Source organism: Cololabis saira, chromosome 16 (assembly GCF_033807715.1).
Source record: "Cololabis saira isolate AMF1-May2022 chromosome 16, fColSai1.1, whole genome shotgun sequence".
NCBI lineage: Eukaryota > Metazoa > Chordata > Actinopteri > Beloniformes > Belonidae > Cololabis > Cololabis saira.
Genome location: NC_084602.1, coordinates 19,530,368 through 19,551,966, shown reverse-complemented (window position 1 = coordinate 19,551,966; position 21,599 = coordinate 19,530,368). Strand labels below are relative to the sequence as shown.

Here is a 21,599-nt window from a genome sequence, read left to right as displayed (position 1 = left end):
TGCACACATTTATATCTTAAAATTTAAGATATAAAATTTCAGCATCAGTTTGTGATATTAAGAAGAAGTGCAGAATCTTAATCCCCCACTCAGACTCTAATGAAAGATGTATGAAGGGGATTATGTTTTATTTATGTTATGATGTATCCTTATTGTAGCCTTTATCTGTTGCTAAGCACATTGAATTTATGAAATATCCTGTAGAATTAAAGTTGACTTGTACACATGCACACACATATATTTCTTAACAGCTTTTTGACCTAAAGCTTGACCTGGAATAGTTTAGTCGAAGAAATGAAGTCTTGCTGTTACCAGGAAACCATTTCTTACTGTTTTGGTTTTGAATGAATACTCTTTTCTCTCTTACACTAAAGCACTTGCACAAAGATGAGGAAAAAGTTGTTTTGGCAGCAAATGTTTCCTGAGATCTAAAAAATTACATTCAAATAAGTTTTAAATTGCTGTCTGAAAACTACCGCTGGTGAGAGGTAGAGGACGTGGTGAGGGATTCAGTGAATCCAATTCTCAGTCTGTGTTAAAGGTATTGTGACATCATTTTTAACATGCTTTTAACACTATTAAAAGTCTTGGCCAACATCCCTCAAATGTGTCTAAAAGAGTGTAACAAGAAAAACTTCACTCTAGTACTCTATTCCTGGCTTTTTATTACAGTGTTTTTTTGCGCCGTGAAAAATGCTTCCTTTCCCCCCTTTCCTGTCAATCATTGCGCCGCTCCTCCTCCAAACCTCCTCCTCCTCCAGCCATACGCTCACAGCGGCGTCGGAGCGACAGGCGAAGCATGCACGGAAAAGCAGCAGGGCGAACCAGAGCAAACAATCATAAAAATAAAGGCATGCAAGCAGCACTGTCCCCTTATCTTAAGTCCAGTCAGTGGCCGCGGGTGTTCTTAGCAGTTTTCCTCCGGTGATTAGAACAAAAGAGCCTCTAAACAGCTCCGTGTTAAGCCTGATTTATGGTTCCGCGTTAAATCGACGCAGAGCCTACGCCGTGGGTTCAGCGTACGGTGCGCGTCGCCGCGTAACCCTACGCCGTAGGTTCTGCGTCGGTGTAACGCGGAACCATAAATCAGCCTTTATGGTGCGCTGGAGAGGAGCGGAGGCAGGGAGCTGAGTGGAGGGGGCGGTGATTTAGCGGGCCGTTACGTAACGGCCCGCCAGCAAACCACATGCGCCGTTTTTGCACAGTTATGCGGAAAATCCCAGAAAGCACACAATACACTGAATGTTAAAAGTTCGTTGTTTTTTGGGTGTAATTGATGTCAAGACACCCAACAAAACACAAAAAATCAAGAAAAATGTGTTTTTCATGTCACAATCCCTTTAACAGTTTCAGTTATCAGTAATGTTAAAATAAAAACCAGCAGATTAGTTGGTTGCAATGTTTTCCATACTGAAAATTCTCGTTGAAAATTTTACCTTATGAGGATACGGCTATTTGATATCAACCCCAGCGCATGAAAAGTGCTTTCTGCCAGTGCACCTACTAACCTAGTCCGACAGCGGCCCTGCTAGCCTAGCTTAGCATGGCTGATGGAAGTGAATGCCTACAATTAACCTAAGTGACAAAAAATAGACGTACAACTTCCAAAACGCTCTTATTTGCATGATGTGACTTGTACATTTTAATACGTCAAAGTCAGCGATCACACTCGCTGCTGACCGTTGGTTGGTCATGCTGTTGATCGACATTAGAACAGGTTTTTGGGTATATAGTTCTGCGTGTGTCTGCGTCGAGGATTGTTTACATCATTATGTCCACAGAAAGTAAATGTGTAAGTCACAACAGTAAATGAGGAAATTTTGTTCTAAGTTTGTTGTTTATTTTGTCACTTAAAGGGGACCTATTATGGCATGTAATATCTATTTTAAACAGGCCTTGAATGTCTTAAAAACAAGCTTTTGATTGTTTTTTCTAAATAAATTAAAAATTCAGCCTCTAAACCATGTCTTTATCATCCCATTCTCTAACCTCCTTCTCTACGAGGGATTCTGAGGGGAGGGGAGGCTATGATAATGAGGCTCTGTGCTGATTGGCTGCCTGAATGACGCGTAGCAGGGGAGGGCACAAAGCATCGCTCTGGGCAGAAGAGCAGCGGCTGCGTACACTATTAACCGTGTCCTAACTGCATGCGATGTGAGCGAGCGTCAGCGGCAAAATCAATTCCATTGCTTTATTTTCTATTGGACTGTCCTAACTGGCTGCGAGCGACGCAGTGCGGCGCGCTGTTTTGAGCTGAATATTTGTCCGACGCCCTGCTTCTATTTTCTTCCTGTCACTCGCGTTGAAAGCCAGTTGAAAGCGCTGTAGGAAATAGTCATGGATGAGGAACGGCTGATCCACTTAGTTGAAATGAGAAGTTATCTCTATGATACCTCCTCATTTCACTACAAAACCTCAATAAAGTGGCAACTGGCTGGAGGGAGATGGACAGAGAGCGTCCGATGTCACGCAGTGCGACGCGATAGTCGGACGCTCGCATGCAGTTATGACATGGTGTTTAGTCGTGGGCGTGGTTTCCATTTTCGTTACGTAACGACGGGAGCAGAATCTGAACGGCTCGTAGAAATCACATTACACTGGATGGCTCATCCGGGCGGCTGTACAGACACTGCAGAATTTGGTTGCTTTCCTCCTTCTCTGAGTTGGCAGGCTGAGGGGAGACCACTTTATATATGTTAAAGCAAGAAAAAACGTGTTTTTCATAATAGGTCCTCTTTAAGCTTGGCATAGCAATCCCATTACAGCGACCATGCTAGGCTAGCAGTAGCTTTGTCAAAATAGGTTATTGGATATACAGAGGAGAGAAATGTTGGCATATTAGCTTCATTTTGTTGTCCTTGTTAGTAAATGCTGATGAAACTGGATATTATATTACATTTTGTACCCACAAATGAACATTTTATCCCACATGTATTTTCCCTCATGTAAGAAGTCTGTCATCTTTTTGCATGTAAATGCTACACACTGCAGCAATTCAAAATATCCAAAATATAAATCAGGATTTACACAAAACAACTTGTAAGTCTGAGAATGAATGAGTGCCTAATATCATTTCTATAAAGACTATAGCTTAGCTGAAGCATGCCTTAATCAGCAATACACAATCATTTAAACCTGTCAACTGATTCTGGTAAGTTATAGTGTGCCCGTGAGAAGTTTTCCTACTAAAACCTACTGTATTGTAAGCAACAACTCATGGACCTAAGTAAATTCAAACTAGACAGAATTCAATGTAATCTACACCCTTTTGCTTAAGCAAGAATCAATGACTCTATTAAACAGTGAGGAACCTCTGTAGAAAAACAGAAATGCCAGACTGGAATGGAAAAGCCCAGAAATAGAAAGAGAGGCATAATAATGATAAATAGACAACTTCTGATTCTCAAATGCAGTGATTGCAATAAATGGCATAATGATAAAATATGGTCCAGTGATATTAACTAATTTATGAGTGATGATAACATTTGGTCTCCCTGTTCTCTCTCTCATCTAAGAAATGAGAAACCGACAGTAATTGATTTCAGCTCACCTGTTCAGCAGCAGAAGTACGCTCATCTCTTTCAGAGCAATTACACAATCAAAGACAGAGCGTGCAATCAATGTCCAAAGTAATTGGTCTTAGCTTCCATGCAACCCTGTTAGAAAACTATTATAGCTAACCGCTGTTCTGGTCAGCTCAGCTGCAGCTGTCTGATCACATCAGGTCCAGAGATTTCCCTGCGCATTTCCCCCCCTCGGCTTTAAGACTTATGAGGCGGCTCTACAGCAAGGCCCATCCTTATGACTTACAGTATCTTGATTAACCTGGATTGTAATTTCACCGGACGTTTGATCCACTGCGCTGTCTGCCCCATGTTGATGGAAGAGAACCAGCAGTCAGAAGATTAAACACTGAGAGATAAAGTTCAGACCCTGCATCAGAATCTGTCCTAACAAATCCTGTCACAAGTGGTCAGTGCTTTGTGTGTGCGTTCACACCTGGCACTAAGATATGTACCCAAATGCAATCTTTAGTGATTGGATCTGATTTTCCTGCTCTATATATGCACATAGATCCTCACAAATAATTTTTGCTTGAAAATACCAACTGTATAGTAATTTTGTATTACTAAAGTCAGCAGCTGGAAACAAAAAAACTAAAAAGGAAAGAGAGAGGAAGAGAAATCCAGAAGCAACGATCACAAGACATACTGTACCAAAACAATTTTTTTTCCCATTAACTTTATGCAATAAATAATTTGTACATCACATATCAGGGTGTGTACATACCAGGAAAGATGTGCCACAAACATGAAAAAGAAATGAAATGACAAAGCTTTATAACTGTCACTTGCATGAAAAATCAAATGATTTATGGTCTAAGCCAATGACTTTAGGACACTTTCTATTTAAAAGAATTTGGACTCAAGTGTCCCACACCACCTTCAAATGTGTTCCAAGTGATTGGATCCGAATCGAATCTGAATCGGTTTTGGAATATGTTCAGATCTTATATTGCCCACGTGTGATTGGATTTCCATTCTTGCAGTTAGTTAATCATCACTACCACCATCACCTTCCAGTCTGTTTACTGTTGGAAAGCAAAAGCTTTACAAATGTATTCTAATCTCACCATAAACTCAGTTTGGTAGATTTTCTGAAGCACATCCACCTTTACATATCAAGTCTAGATACCCACCCACCTTGGATTTGTAAAGATTTTCATCCATGTTAGCAGGAATGTTAGCATGCTAACAAGAGTCTCAAATGTCTAATGAGTAGCTGATTAACATTTAGTTGCTCCAGGCAGAAAAAAGGCTAAATGAAAAACAAAAAAACTGGCATTTAATACAACCAAATAATTGGAAACTCTTTTCGAGTAGGCTAACGCTTTTTAAAACATTCAGAAAAAAATCTTTTTTTTAGGGCCTTTTGATAAGAAATTAAACATTTTTGTTATACTGTTTTATTATATAAAAGTGACACGGTGAGTGATATATGTATATTTTGATTTATGGCTGGTGTAGAATATTACAGATTCTTCAGTTGATTTTTCTCTGTAAAATCATGCATTTCGTGAGCTCCTACAGTTGCAGTAACTCAGCACATACCGGTACATAAAATTGAGCCCAGCTTTCAAAAGGCAGCAATTCATGACAGCAGATGTCTTGCAGTATTTGCAGTCTTTGTGGTTTTTCATTGTTATCTGTGTTGTCATTCACGTAGAGAGCGAAAGCCAAAAGTGTCCGTTCAATCTGAATCTCTTTTGTTCTTGTTACAGTACGCACAGAGACGCCCGCACACATATTTGCATATTCTAGTCAAGTGAAAATGATTTTGAAAACTCTTGACTTTTCAAAGAGAAAGGCCTTGGTGTGGCAAATCACTCTTCATGGCAGGACAGTATCTTTTTTCTTTTTTTTTGAGGCAGGCCTCATTGGGATTGCCATATCTTTTGATGTCATTTCATGCGAGGAGGGGACATGTACCTTTGTAGAAGAGAGCCGGGGCGGGCGGTAACGAAGGCAGCTGCAATCAAATCAGAGATGTAATTAAAAGTTCTGAAAGGCCCGAACTGGGAAGGTCGAATGGAAAAACAGCAAGGAATAAAATTAAGTCATGAAGAGCAAAGCAGAAGATTAACAATTGGAAGATCTGACAAGAACACTGTTATAATAACTTGTAATACTCAGTGTGGATTCAGAGAGAATCACCTATGTTATGATCTATATAAGCAGGGCTGCAGGTGAAGTTGTCTGCATGGATGAAATAACACATCAGCCATCATTACGTAATAATAATAATTAAAAAAAAATCACCTTGGTGAAATAAAGCTTTGGCAATGCTGGTGCTGGACTAGTTACAGCTTTGTGCCTTGGTGAATTAAGAGTTCAAATTAATCTCGGAGCCTCCTCTGGAACACTGCTGGTGCAGGCAGAAAATAAATATTTGCATACAATTGTTATTCAGGTGAAGTTTTTATGAATAAATGAAATCTCAGATTCAGATAGAACATACATTCTATTAGGAATAATATGAATATTGTTTATACAGTACAATAGAATATATCACACCATTTGTCATTGTTCAAGTTATATAGTATGGCTGGCTCATGTTTTAAAGTTGTATTAATTTTAACCTAAATACATCAGGCTTTCCAGGATGTTCTGCATACCTCCCTCCTCTCTTCTTCCTCTACCCGGCTGGCCTTCAGCAGGAGGGCCCCCCCTTACGAGCCAGGTCCTGCTCAAGGTTTCTTTCCACTTAAAGGGAAGTTTTTCTTTGTCCATGTTTGCCATAAAAGTTATTTTTTTACTGCAAGGGAAGTTTTTGTCTTGCCCTTGGTTCTTTTAATACATTTTAATAATTACTCAGAGGTCTTGCTCGGGCACTCTGAATAGCGCCTGGAGACAATTTGTATTATAATAGATGCTATATAAATAAAAATGAACTGAACTGAATTAAATGGAATTGAATTGTATTGTATTCAATGTTTCTCTTAATTCTCATGAAAGTCTTTCATGGGATAAACTTCGTACAGCCAATCAACACTGGCAGGAATTAATTCTTATTCTTCCTTTTTTTCTTCTTTTTGTTTGTTTGTTTGTTTTTTTAAATTGGCAAGCATGAAAAGTGATGTGGTATCCCCACCAGGTACTATGGAGTGGTAGTTTGCTAAATCCAAACTGGATCCTACCAGCTCTATAAATCAAAATCAATCATCATCTAAATCAAGGCTGGGTAATCTTGGTCCTTGAGGGGCCGCTGTACTGCATGTTTTACATGTTTACCTGCTTTAACAGACCCTAATACATTTGACTGTGCAGACCTTGATGACAAGCTGATAATGATCCAATAATTTGAATCATGTGTGTTAAAGCAAGACATCTAAATCATGCAGGACAGCAGCCCTCGAGGACCGGAACCCTGCTCTAAATGGAGACAACGTCTGAAAGGACGGAGGAGATCAGCCCTTTTACTGTTACAGCCTCCTAGGTTTTGCCCCAAAATCCTGTTAATGAAAATGTACCTGCTTGCTGTTGCCTGATAGTCAGAAGATGCACTTGCTCCTTCTTGGCTGAATCACAGTCATGTGGCTGTGGAGTACATAATATCCATACTCAAGCAGGAACTGGGATTAAATCAGATGACTATTAGAGACATGTAAAAGTAAAAAAATGTATAATATGTTACTTTGGTGACTCCACATGGCCTGCATGATTCCACTGATAGTAATAAGAATATTCAATACCATTACATAATAAATATCACCACATTTGCTAGAATAAACACAGTACTTTGTTGCCTATTCCGTTATTAACCATAAACATTGTACTACAACAATTGATTATGAGGCATCTTTATCTGATGTTTTGACTGTTATGGAAATTGCTGAATTATCACTGTATGTTATATTATATCATTCACTAATTGTCGACACATTTGCGCAGTATTGTAGAATTTCTATAATTTATAGAATAATTGCAGAGCTTGGAAAACGAATTAATGAGATAAAGTTTCTGTTAGAGAATGCGATGGTAGAGCAGTAGGTCAGCTGCTTAAAGACAGATCTTGTGGCGAATATGTTGTGTTAAGATTCCTTTTACTTTCAACATTTTGATGTATTGCTGCAGTTAATCGTGAGGGTAGCCTCATCTGGTCCCAGTTTTCTCAAATGCTCCCCGAAAACAGGACTGAAAAACAAATGACTTGCTCAGGTACATTATGTTTACCTGTGAGATGATTTATAGCCCTGCTGTGTAGTAAGAGACATGAAGTCACCTGTTGTGCCTGTGTTCATGTTTTTGTGCTCTATAAGAGCACCTCTCTATTTGTGTTACTTCAGAGAGCAACACCACAGTCTTTTTACAGGCCACTAATTGGGACCATTAACACTGCAGACTTTTGTTCTAGCTCTTCAATGAGACCTGGGATCATTTTGAAGTAGAGTGGCCTTTTGGTCATTAGATAACAGGGAAGGTTTTTATAATCAGCATTAAAATCATAAAGCTTCAGTTGCCCAAACAAGCTTTCATTGGCTTAGCAATACTAGGTTTAAGAAAAGAAAATTCTGATTTAAAATAATGCAGATCATATTTGAACATTCAAATCTCTGGTAAATTTTCCAAACTTCTTGCTTTTTTTGTCTTAGCAAAATAAAACGTTTTTCACAGTGAAACAGTCTCTGAGCCTATTCATGATGGATTAGCTGGGAGCTCTGTCTGCTCTTCTTTGAGAGAGGAAAAAGTTGAGAATATGCTCAATAGTTCAATCTTATAAAGTTGACTCAATAGCAAATGGACAAATCTCTCTTCTTAGTTCTTGAAGATGCATCACCTCAACTAAACATCTTCAGTTGTAGATCTGGCTGTTGAAGCGTTTCAGGTTTATAAGACTCTTGCCACAGGAATCAATATTTTTGCACTTGTTTGTACTTTTCCTACTGTGAGATGGGCTGGTGTTTTTCCAGGTTATTTCACTGACTTCAGAAAGGTCCAGTCTGGATATCTGCAGGTTTGAAGTGCTTTCTTGACACGCTTGCTTTCCTTTCCTTTTTTCTGTCTGAGAGGGAACAGTCCCTGATCGATGTGCAGAACTCAGATGATGGACAGTTTGTTTTCCACCGGGTGGTGCAATTTAAAAAGCAGATATTGGTGTGTGTGTGTGTGTGTGTGTGTGTGTGTGTGTGTGTGTGTGTGTGTGTGTGTGTGTGTGTGTGTGTGTGTGTGTGTGTGTGTGTGTTTTCCATCATACAGGAGTGCTTGCTAAACATAGAAGGATCTTCTCTGAATGCAACATCCTCATGCACAAACCTAACAACACTTTCAGAATAGAAAAAAGAAGCTGAGCAGTGTTGTATACACACTACAATAATAAAGAATGACTTTTTTAATGGGGAAATTACACAACTCCATAAACACATGACACAACACAAGAGAGCCAGCTCCTCAAGACTCCACGGTCTACCTCCATCACAAGAAGACAAGACAGTAATATCCATATTTTGGACAGAAATTACAAGCAATTTTTGCCAAATGAAAAAAAATACATTAAACAAAGCATGATTTGTGCATACTTTGTTTAATGCTTTGAATATGAACATAAGCTACAATGCAGGTAGCATTTCCATTTTATCCCAAATAGCATCATATGTAAAGGAGCAGTACAGTTCAAGAATATTATTATTTTAAAAGTGCGTGTAAGAACAGACCTGAAGCTTCCCCCGTTGCTCTGCTTTATTACTAAACTGAACAGTGACACAATCATTATGGACGAGCACATATGCTGGTCGTGCATACTTTCATTAGGGTCCAAAACCTGTTACACTTCACTTCTATTTTAATTTTTAATTTGTAATTATATTAGTCATTTGGTCTTAGTTCTTCATTTAACATACACACGTCCATTTGTCAACCCGTCTGTTTTGAACTGCTGATTAAACCAAAGTGTACATTTCGTTTGTGTGAACAGCAGGTTCCAGCGTAAACTGACAAAACTGATTGATATCCAAAGCAAGATGCTGCAAAGACAATAGCACCCCCCATTCCAGACTTGCACAAGCGACATTTGCTGCAAAGGACTTCAGCTTCTGATAAAAAGGACGAAGTCTGCTCTGTCCCTTTATAGTACACAGTGACTGTTGTCCAGATTAATTTATCAACCTTGCAGAATCAACCAGTGGTAAGCAAAGCAATCTCAGAGCCACCAGGAGTCGAAGCATTATTGGTACACTGCCACGTTTGACTGTTTTCTCAGTCCCTTTGTTCTGCTCCATAACACTTTCTCCCTGAATTGGTGTCTGGAGAGAAATTTAGCTGCACCATAAAACTCAATTCAGTTGTCTCTTTCTCTTAACTTTCTTCAAGAAACTTTAATATCTTGCTGAGTTCATCGCATAATGGGTGTTTTTCTTTTTCTTTAAAAAAAATATTTCAAGTTAATTCTAGATCATATTTTAAATTGGGATTTTTACTGACGTTAAACCAGCTAAGATAACTGTTCAGTTTGTTTCAGATGTTATTTGAGTGATAATACTTGTGTCTATTTAATATATATATATTTTTTTTTTATATATATATATATATATTTATATATATATATATATATATATTTATTTATTTTTTTTTTTTCATGTAGTCCATGAAAATCATGAAATGACCCTAAATAACAATTAATTGATCCTGGCAGTTATTATCTGATTGTGAAAGCCTGATGGGGTCACAGACTTACATAGTTACCTCAAAACACTTAAAGAGACACTCAGGACTTAAAAGGTCTATTATTAGATGGTAAGGAGTGTAAACTTTCTTTAGGGACCAAGACAACATGAAACAAAGCAGTTTTGAAAGCAAACAGAATGTGTTTTTTTTTGTAAAACGGTTATTAATGTTTGTACTTCAGGCATTCGACCTACGTCAGAATTAAATGTTGTTCTAAACTTCCGACTCAAAGATGTCGTTCAGCCTGAGAAAGGGTCGTCCAGACAAAGGACTGTCAGGGCTGTACGCTTACTTTTTTGAATGGTAGCACTGGTGCTAGCAAGTTAAAAATTTTAGTAGCACAAATAAAAATTTACTAGCACACCCGGGTGGACAGTTAGTTAACCTGTTTATTGTGAAATCCATGTTATATTCATCAGAACTTCATTTACATGTTGAACAGCAAATAAACCGGTTCAATCCATGCTGATCTTAATGAGATCTTGTTCTTAAACTTGAGACACAAACTGTGGCCACTCCTTATAATTTGGTCGCCTGGCACGTTTAGATGAGGAAAGCCAATGGACTTTAGAATTTGTTAGGTCGAATGTTTCTAATGGACATCCCTCAGTGCTGATCCGCATGAGATCCTCTGTGGTGGAGACATGAAGACTGCTCCGGACAGAATTTTTAATTCTGTTCTCAGCGGAGAAACCTCTCGCATTGGGCAGAGGATGAAAAGGGCTGGATGGATGAAGGGATGATGATAGAGTGGCTGAGGCAGGTCTATGTAAGGTGACCTGGTGGTTTTTTCCACACATCACCGTCGCTGCTGATCTGTGACTCTATGCGCAGACATCTCACAGACAATGTAAAAAAAGAAGTGAAAAATATGAACGCAGTGCAGTCCGGGAGGTCCGGGAGGTGGAAGGAATTCCACCCGCTGGACGCCGGTGTGAACCCGGTGTTCTGCCAATTTCTGCTGCTTTGCCAAAAAATGCTACCTAAAGGTTTTCTACCTTTGTAGAGCTACAATTTTACTGTGTTTTACTCCCTAGCCCACTTCCTTTCACTCCCAAGTGGTCCTTGTCGCTTGCCAGGCCGTCATTGTAAATAAGAATGTTCTTAATGACCTGCCTGGTTAAATGGCGAATGACTGAATGAATGAATATCAAATAAAGCCATAGAATTGTTGTTTTTTTTTTCTTTATCGTATAATGTTCACAAATTGTAATGCATTCATGTCATGAGTAGTGTATTTTGAAGGATCAAATACTCAACATCCCATATTATCCATTTTACATAGTGCAAGAAATGATGCAAACTTTGAAAATCGACTGTGCGCACTGTACGTGCGCGTCGCCGCGTACCCTACGGCGTAGGCTCTGCGTTGGTGTAACGCAGAACCATAAATCAGACTTGAGGCTGCAGCGGCGTGGGAGAGATGGATGACTGAGGGAGAACAGTTTCACCAAGAGAGGAAGGCAGCGCCGGGCAAGTTATGCCAGAGTTTGCAGATGTATTGTTGATGCGCGGGCTAACGTGTGTGTCTGCTGGGACTATTTTGCGAGCTTTCGCAAAAGCCAGCAAGTCCGAGGCGCCGCACGGCACGGAAAGTGACTCTGAAAGCGAGGAAATTGGGACTGGCACAGCTGATTTAGCGGAGCTCTTTAATGCAGAAACAGAGGATGAGGACTTCGATGGGTTTCATTAATGTAAAAACTGAAATAAAGTAGCCTACAATCAAACAAAGTTTTGCTCTCGCTCTATTTTTAGATACGCACACTTGTGTGCTTGTGTGTGTGTTCTGCAGCGCGCGTGTGTGTGTGTGTGTAGACGGCGCCTTTTCGGTCGGTGCGCCGCGTGTGTGTTTTAAATACAGAAATGACACAAAACTGAGGGTATGCCTTTCCACACGGCGCCCGTATGGTCGCGAAAATACGGTATTTATATATGAAATGTCAGAATAGGTAATTTTTTGACGACACCCCAGGGTGCCGCGACACCCCGGTTGAGAAAGGCTGATGTAGGTCAAGAGACATTCATATTGATTTTCACACTTTTTTTTAACATGACCCCAGTGCAACTCACTCGCACAAATGCGAGTGGATACATATTTCTCTTGGCACCGGATGATTTTTATTCGCAAATGCGATGAAAACTGTTGCACCGTACAGCCCTGACTGTGTATACAGGTGTCTCTGTTCAGTTACTGCCTCCTTGTTACAAATGTGCACTAGCTGATTAATGAATGTTGCACAAACTACTGACAACAGACACAAAAGGAGGAGAGTCCATGGCCTCCACTTCCATCCAACTTATGACTAAGCTATGTGTTATAATCATTTTGATTGTAGTTTGCACAACATTCGGTAGTCGACTTATAGAGTGGCAGCGACCAGAAGGAGGTGGTTGTACTTACAAAGTTAAAACTATTTCTATTGTTATTGAGATTTTATGAACACCATCACTTATTTAGAAAGAAAAAGTTCTAATACTAATTACCATTTTGCTGAAAACATTCTATTGTAATCAGTTCAATTCAGTTCAACTCAGTTCAGTTCTACTCTGTTACCTCAAAACTGCTTAAGTTTATGTATTTTTGGTCGCCAACAAATGTCAACACTTTTTGCCAATAATAATAGTCTTTGGGCTGAAATCTTCCATTAAACACACATTGTTTAAACACAGTCTCAGAAAGGCAAAATGTCCTTCCAGTTGGGTAAAAGTTGCTCATAAACATGCTGTAAGGACATTTGTGCTCTCAGTAACAGACCGGTACACTTATTTTCTGCAATCATCAGAGTGAATCCATTTTTGTTACTGAAAAATCTTTTGAGAAAATAAACGGGTATTTCACACATTGGATGCGTAAAATAATGCTTGCTTTGTTTTGTCGTCTAGGTTTAATTTCCCAGCAGCTAGCATAAAATAGTCAGTTTCCTCTGCTTCGGTTTGTGCTGCCCCCTAAAAATTAAAATCAGATCCATAGGAAACAGACTAATTTTATATATCAAAGGGGAAAATAATTAACGCGCTGGCCAGGCTATATTTAGTTATGTTTACCCACCTCTTTCTCTTTGTCTCAGAAACAACCATTCATGGTGGGGGAGAATATTTTTCGTTCGGGTCACTTGTTTATGTCAGTGTCTTGTTTTAAAAAAAAATCCTTTTTAACAAGGTTGTAATTCTACTTCACTGCTTTTCTTCACCCTCTAAAATAAGAATTTGTTTAAAATAGAGTAAAGTATTCTGCTCTTGGCACGCAGTAATTGCCTCTCAGGGGATTTCAGCTTCATTTGTTGCCCAGTGAAAAGGCAGAATCTCCAGCAGAATAAGTAAAACAATTGGAGGTGTCTTAGAAAAACTTCCTCCTATTCCATGGGCACTCGGTCAAAAAGGAGAAAAGAAAATCCCCATGATCACCTTTTGAAACAAGTACTTCAAGTTCAAGCTTTGTGTGAGTCAGGATGTAAAGTGTTTTCAGATGTTACACGGTCACAGCGTAATGAGTAATCAGTAACAACGGACATGTTTGATATCAAGTGAAAAAAACAGATGCTTTGATTCAGTGAACTGCCAGGTTGTAAGAAAAATATCTGACACCATCCACTGGGTCAAACCTCTTTATGATATGCTTGTCGAAATTTGCATATTAATTTTCCTAGATGCTGTTCTCTTTTATGTGTGTCATCAACTGATAAGAGCATCTTGGTGAAAGCATGTGTATCCAGCGGCGTGTGACTGGAGATGATAACGGAAATCAGTGTGAGCAGCTGCGATTCTCCCGCTGGCCATAACACTTGTAATTAAAAGTACACTCCCCCTCTGAAATACAGTACAAGTTTGTGTTAATAATTTTAAGCTTATTAAGATTATCTTCTGGTACTTTTAAGACGCTGTACTCTGTTCTCAAATAATTGTGTACAATAGGAGAAAGAAAGTATGTTTAGAAATCTATCTGATTAAAGAATCAAAATCAGCAGCTACAGTTAACAAGAACAAAATCTCTTTAAGCTTCAAAGCCATTGATTGTCTTTTAATATATACAACACACATTTTGTTGCAACTGCTAGGGTTAATCAGGCTGGTAAATACAACCCTCCACTGATTTAAATGTTTGAAATATGACGTTATAAAAGAGATATCAGAAGAATAAAAAAATAGCAAAGCTTATTCTGCCTCTTACAGTAATGGTCAGAAACACTTTTTTTCATTCTGTTGGTCTTATGTATAAACAGCTCTGCTGCTGTCAAACTTAAAAAGAAGTGGTCATCAGTTCAAATTTCATCATTTTGTAAGCTGCTGTTTTTAGGCCTGAAGTTCATCATTGTGTGTTTTTTCACAGAAAATGATGGGTAGCTTAGCACATTTTCCAAGAGTGGGTTGGTCAAGTTCCCCACTGGCTACAGCTATCCTGATGCAGTCTCTGAATGAACAGACTATGAATTATGAAAAAGTATGTATATTGTAGTATAGTGTACCATAGTATATAGTCAGAGGTGGACAGAGTACTCAACCCCAGTACTTGAGTAAGAGTACAAATACTACTGGTCAAAATTTACTCCGTTACAAGTAAAAGTAGCTCAGTCAAAATATTACTCGAGTAAGAGTAGAAAAGTACTTGCTTTTAAAGGTACTTCAGTATCCAAAAGTAAATGCTTTTAAATTTACTTTAAGTAAAAGTAAGAGTAAGAGTAAGAGTAAATTTCGTATTTTCCACATCAGTAAATTACTATATTTTTTTATTTTAATTTAATTTTAATTTAATTTTAATTTAATTTTAATTTAATTTTAATTTAATTTTAATTTAATCTAATTCTTTGTCTGTGGTTTGTCTGTGCCCTCGTTTTTTACTCGGTCGAACTCAAACATTGAGTTAAGATACGGCCAAGGATTTTGTGAAAGTCCCTGCTCCGAGTCCGGCTCATTATCAGACTCAGACGACTCAGCGGATTGTCTTTCTTCTCCTGACGCAGGCGTAGCCATTGTTGCGGCTCTGTCTTGACTTGTTGCAGCTCTGTCTTGACAAACGCAGGCTACTTTGGCTGTATCGTTTTGAGGAGGCTTGACGTATTTCCGCTTTACGTACATCCCAGTGGAGAGCATGCACTGTGATTGGTCTCCTCCTTTGACATAAAACAGCTTGTGTCCAATAGGATTTTAGGGAAGAAGAAAAAAGAGCAGACCTGAAAGTAACGAGTACTTTTCAGCCTTCCTAGAAATGTACTTTATTTGTCTTGGAAATGTATTCAAGTAAGAGTATTAAGTACCAAAGAAATCTAATACTCAAGTAAAGTACAAATCCTCTGGATATGTACTTAAGTACAGTACTCAAGTAAATTTACTCCATTACTGTCCACCACTGTATATAGTAAAGCAAATAACATGCAATATTAGCACTTTTGCAGTGGGACAAATATCTAATTCTAAAGTGAAAGGAGTTGTTGAAATGATGGCCTTATACATGACAACATATTTATGTTTGGGTCACATTTTTACAACCAGCTTCATTGCTATTCTAAGCCTTGGAGTTCACAGTTCTACTTATAAAGATTTACATATGAAGCAGATTTGAAAAAGCTTTTGATGAGACCATTAACTGACAAAGGTGTCCATTAGCTGCTACGTGGTGAAAACACTTCAGTGCTTCGCAACTAAGAGATACTTCCCAGAGGAATTGGTCAAGTTTAAACCAAAGTAAAAGCAGTGATGATAATGTTGCTCTAAGTGTACGTAAGTTCTAAGTTAGAAAATGTAAGGTAACAAATGTTTACACCTTGGATCAAGCTTGAAAATTGAGAGCACTGTCAAACATATTGACGTATTAATAAATGAGAAACTTTCTTTGATCCATTAAACTCTGATTTTGTGTAATACAGGAGGAACAACGTTTTTGAATTTTAAAATGCTATAATATGGCCATCTGCATTGTCAGCACTGCAAGATATGAATAGAAATCCAGAGTAAAGAAGGAGAGCAGCAGGGGACTGAACGTCTGGACAACTGATTAATGAAACCATAACAGAATTGGATTTGAATATCAATGCTGGCCTATTGCTGGAACTGACATTAATTGCTACCTATTAGATTGGCTCCACATCCCTGTATTTCAAAACAATCACAGCAACTGAGAGATTAGAAGAGAGAAGGGTGGGAGGCCAAGTGAGGGCATCATTTGTCAGCTGGTGCTCTGTGACAGGTTTCAGAATTACTACTCTATATGACTGAGTGCATGTGTGAGACAGGGAGAGAATTAGAAAAAGAAAACAATTTCTTAACCAGTAGAAATCTGTACTGGCCCCTAGAGGCTGCAGTGTTAATAACAGGTCATAAAATGACAACATTGGACTGTAAATGCTCCTTAATGGCATGTTCCAATGGGACCTTAATGTAGCAGCAGCAGATTTAATTATTTGATGACTACTTTACAGTTTATGCATCTTATTGTATGATGTAATCATACAATAGTAGTCAGAAATATGTGACCGTATAGGAGAATAGCAAGGGTTTATGCATCAGACCAAATAATATGAAAATGAAACCATGCTTAAACTATAATTAGAGCAAAACAACAAAAGGGTGAATATTTACAGGGCAATATAATTAAAACCAGGAAAAAAGCAAGTATTAAATGCATGATTTCAGTAAAAATTGGATATTTGTGTGCTGCATTAACACGGCTTATACGTAGGCATATGTTCATATGCCATCTGATCTCATTAAAGGCAGGGTTAGGGGTTTCTGGATGAGATCTCTTCCACTGATGTGTGAAACAATATCGACAAAACACTGAGAATCCCTATCCCTTTAGTGCTCTCTGAGAAAAAATAACTCATCATGAACTCTCCCAAGGTCCTCTCCCCTTCCCCCACTTCATGTCAACATGCATGAACCCTCCCCCTGTCAGTGATTCGCTGCAGCAATGTTTGTTATGCTGTAGCAACAGGAGCCCCCACTGTATTTGTTTACAGTTTATGGAGCCAGGGCTTTTCAGGAACACATGAGGGCAGTTTCACAAAACCAGGATAAGTTCTCCTGGTACCTCATCTGCTCATCTGTTCAGTCAGCGGTCACGCCGATCAGAAACCAATGTGTTTTGTCGGTGAATCCGTTTTCTTATCTTGTCTGTTTTGTACGGAAGAGTATTAGGGCCATGCAGGGGAAAAAATATTTGAGAGGGGAAGATTTTTTTTTATTGTGCACTTCGAGAAAAAAGTCGAAATGTCGAGAAAAAAGTCAAAATGTCCAGATTAATGTTAAAATACAGTTTCGAGAAAAAAGTTGAAATGTCGAGAAAAAAGTCGAAATGTCGAGATTAATGTTGAAATACAGTTTTGAGAAAAAAGTCGAAATGTTGAGAATAATGTTGAAATACAATTTAGAGAAAAAAGTCGAAATTTCGCCTTTGTTCTCAAAATTACACCTTTATTCACGAAATTTTGACTTTTTTCCCAACATTTCGACTTTTTTCTCAACAATTCTACTTTTTTCTCGAAGTGCATAATGAAAGAAAAATCTTCCTCCCCTCCAATATTATTTTTATTTTTCTCCTGCCTGGCCCTAATACTCTTCCGTAGTTTTGGACATCTTTATAAAAAAAAAAAAAGGTCAAATTTTGGCCCATTTTTGGATGTCGTTGTCGATGATGAAGCACTTATATTAAGTGGTCAGTGATATTAAGATATTAAGTCCAGATAGTGGTCAAGTGGTCAAGATATTAAGATGGTCAGTGGCTGTTATCACCTCCAAAACGGGCCTCCCTTTATTTATATCAAGGGCGAGCTCTTGGGCTGGTGGGGATTCTGGGGGGCCGCCGCCTGTGCCAGACAAAAGCCTTTTTTTTAACAGCTAAAATAATTACAGGGATGAAATCTGTGAGAAGGTACTTCTAAATGAGAACAAGTCATCTGTACATGGTAGTCAACATTTTTCCAGACACTTATATTTATTATATTCTATTTAATATTGACTTGTTGCCATGTCCTCTTTGGTCCAGTCATGTTCATACTGTATAATATTAATTAATTATAATACATTGATACGATGTGGAAAAATAAAAGAGCTACATGAATATTTCTTCTTTTTAAAGGGGGTAAGTTACCGGTAGGTGGACAGGAAATGGGTATAGAGAGAAGGGGGAAGACACGCAGGAAAAAGCGACAGGCATGGGAGTCAAATTCCCATGCCTGCACAAGCAGAACAGCCTCTGTGAGCAGCGCCTGCTCAACCCACTGAGCTGTCCAAGACACAAAGTAACATACCACTGTAAAAAGTAACACAAATTAATCTGCTGTCAAATTCACATTATCTTATGGACTTCCACCATTCATTTATAAGTTAAGTTTTTAATTTGAGCAAATGTCAGGGAAATCCTTGAATGATATGACTGTAGTGACTATCTTTAGACTTTAGACATTTTCTTCTTTTGCTACACTTTTTACTCACTTCATGAATGGTAATGACGACAGGAGATTGTTTACGCGTTGAATACGGCAACAGAACCGTCAACAGAACGGTAAAACACTGTGTTGCTCCACCGTCACTCGTTTATTCAATCAACTCACAAAAAACACAGCCCCGCACTTCCTCCTGCTACGGAAGCCCCACTGGCCCAAACTACAGAAACCGTTAAGGCAAAACAAATATCAGTAGTGACATTTAGGTATTAATCACTAAAGTATAAAATAATAACTCTCAAAACTTAAACTGAAATATATTCCTTCTCTGTAAACAACAAGGCATATTATCCAATAAAAGAGTTAAACTATAAGCTATACATGGCGCTTACATGACTATAACATTTTCAGTTAAGAGCAGTGGTTAGAAAATGTGTATTTCAGACTATTTACACATTCAGGCGATCCGCGATGTTTGCCATGCCCTTTGACGCTCCTTTATAACAGGCTTTGTCAAGCAAGGTGCAAGTAATCCAGGTAAATGCACGTCCACAGATTTCTTCAAAAGACTGTTGGATCAATCACAGATTCACTGATTCTACAACAGATAAACTGCGTGCGCCCTACTTCTCACCAAATGAGCAACATCTTTTGATGGAAGCTCATGAAGAAATGAGACACATACTAAAGAAAGGAAACACTGTCCCACACCTGCTGAGCCGGGTTTGGCTTTTGACGAACGGGTGAATCCAGGATGAACTGATCGTGCTGTGAGGATTTATCGCTTATCCTGGATTTCTTAATCCTACTTTTGTGAAACAGCCCCCTGTTGTGTGTGTGTGTGTTTTAAACAGTATAATAACACAGAATCCCTGACTCTACCTTTAAATCATGAGATAGAATGATCTAATACCCCTGAATGTAAACCTCTGTTTGAAACCACTTTAAAAATCAGTTTAGGTGAAGTGATTGAGGCCATGTGTCTTTACGTTGGAGTTTCTTCGGATCTTGAGAGCATGAATGGATGTAAAATGTCACAGAAGTATCTTTCGTTTGTATGTTTAAGGTGTTGAAGTAAAAGTTGCATTCTGGTGACATTTGAGACGAGTCAAGTTGACAAAATAATTTGCACCCTAATTATCTGGAGCAATAGTCACTGCAAATAGCTGGTGAAATGAATGTGGGCAGATGGAGATAGACCAGCAAACTAGCAGACATCACCATAATTAAAATCCATTGTTAGTGGGGCTCAAAAGTCACTCCAGCAGAGTCATTTGGCATTTATTTGACAGTAATCACTGAAAATGGAATGAGTGTTTCATTTGTCTTCCCCAGTCTCCCCCCTTCATTTTTCTCCCTTCTTTCTCCTCCCTCTATGTCTCTTTCTCGTACTTATATAGTAATTGATACGAGTTCTGGCAAGTGTAATTTTCTTTTAATTAAGACCTCCTGCCAGCCCCAGCTTCAGACTGATAGTGACTTAAGGCTGTCTTCCTTTCATTTTTCTGGCCCTCTGTTATCAACGTACTTTTCTTGTGTTTTTCGTCCAACACTCTCGTTATCTCAGCTCTTTCATTTAACCCTTAAACTCCCATCCTAATTTTACCACCTCCTGCAAATCATCATCACGTCACTTTTTCACCTCATTGATTTTTCTCTAACACTGCAGTCCCAGCACCACGAAGACGAAAAGAGAGCCCTCAGCCGGGAAATCATCGTTCTCAACAATCACCTCATGGAGGCAAAGATCACCATCAACAAACTCAGAGAGGACAATGTGAGTGCATCAGATTTCCAGCGTAACGTTGCCCATGGCTGGCATTAAAAGAGCAGTCAGATTTAGGGTTTAAGTGACAACTCTTCAAAAAGCTGCTTTCAAACACCTTCTCCTGCAGCCTTCTCGATTGAACCACTCTTACTCAGGCATACCCAGTGTATTTCTGCAACATCCTGGATATTTGTGCTTCAAGGTGTCGGAGCAGATAGAGGAATTAACTTTAAGCCATTGGGTGTTTTATAGTGATTTCTCAGAAATCAATGGGTGTCCTGGAGGGGGGGAGAAGCTGGAGCCAGGTCTGCACGATCCTGAGCTCAAGGACACGTGGCAAAGTGGCGCCCCGCTTCCTTTGAAGTGATTTGACTCGCCTGCTGCGTGTAGGAGCTCCGGGTTAGGCTACACATTTTCTCCCATCCTAACTCATGGCACATATTAGCACATCTGAGGTGAAAATAAGAATAGAGTTAGCAAATAAATACAAAGAAAAAACAAAGCAAAGTATTAAAATAAAGATATTACAAAAGAGAAAGAAAATAACTAAAAAGAAAGCAAAGTGATTCTCCTACATGTGCACCCACCACCCTTTTTAAGTAATTCCATCCCGCTCTTAAAACGATATTAGACTGCACGGCTGGATGTTTTGAGCAGTACTTACTTATAGTACAAACATTCAGATAAAAACAAGAGATAAGAAGAAACTGAAAAATACAAAAACTAGCTCCAGATCTATACCACCATCAGAAATTACTGTATTTTCTGGACTATAAACTGCACCTGCATATAAGCCGCACCTGCTCTATTTAAAAAAAAAAAAAGATATTTCAGCCGCAGATATTTATGTTGTTAGATTAGATATTTACTACATGTACAGAAGGATTTTGAACTGTAAATGATGTACATGCTTGCACCTAAATAGATCCTTTCCTAACAGTGTCTTTTAACACGGCAGCAACTTTGCTGATTAAAACGGGACAGAACCAAGAGAAAATAACCGCTATTTATTTATCTATTTATCTGTTTGAAATCTGCTTCTACTTCTATCTGCTGAAGAAGAAGTAGCGTATTCTTCTTTGCATTTATTTTCTTAGTTTTGATTCTAATTCCGGTTAGAATGCCCCGAGCGGTGGAAGAAAAATCCACAGAATAGCTGCACCTTTGTATAAGCTGCATGGTTGAAAACCTATGAAAAAAGTAGCGGCTTATAGTCCAGAAAATACGGTAATC

General features: G+C 38.7%; 1 protein-coding gene across 1 annotated transcript in view; it reads left to right on the top strand.

Annotated features, from left to right (window-relative positions):
- The window catches only part of LOC133462096 (brain-enriched guanylate kinase-associated protein), a 57,583-nt gene that overhangs the window by 26,733 nt on the left and 9,251 nt on the right, over positions 1-21,599 (top strand). Inside the window, exon 5 of the mRNA XM_061743228.1 lies at positions 20,268-20,375. Coding sequence (XP_061599212.1) covers positions 20,268-20,375 — 108 coding nt within the window. The remainder of the gene's footprint in view (positions 1-20,267; positions 20,376-21,599) is intronic.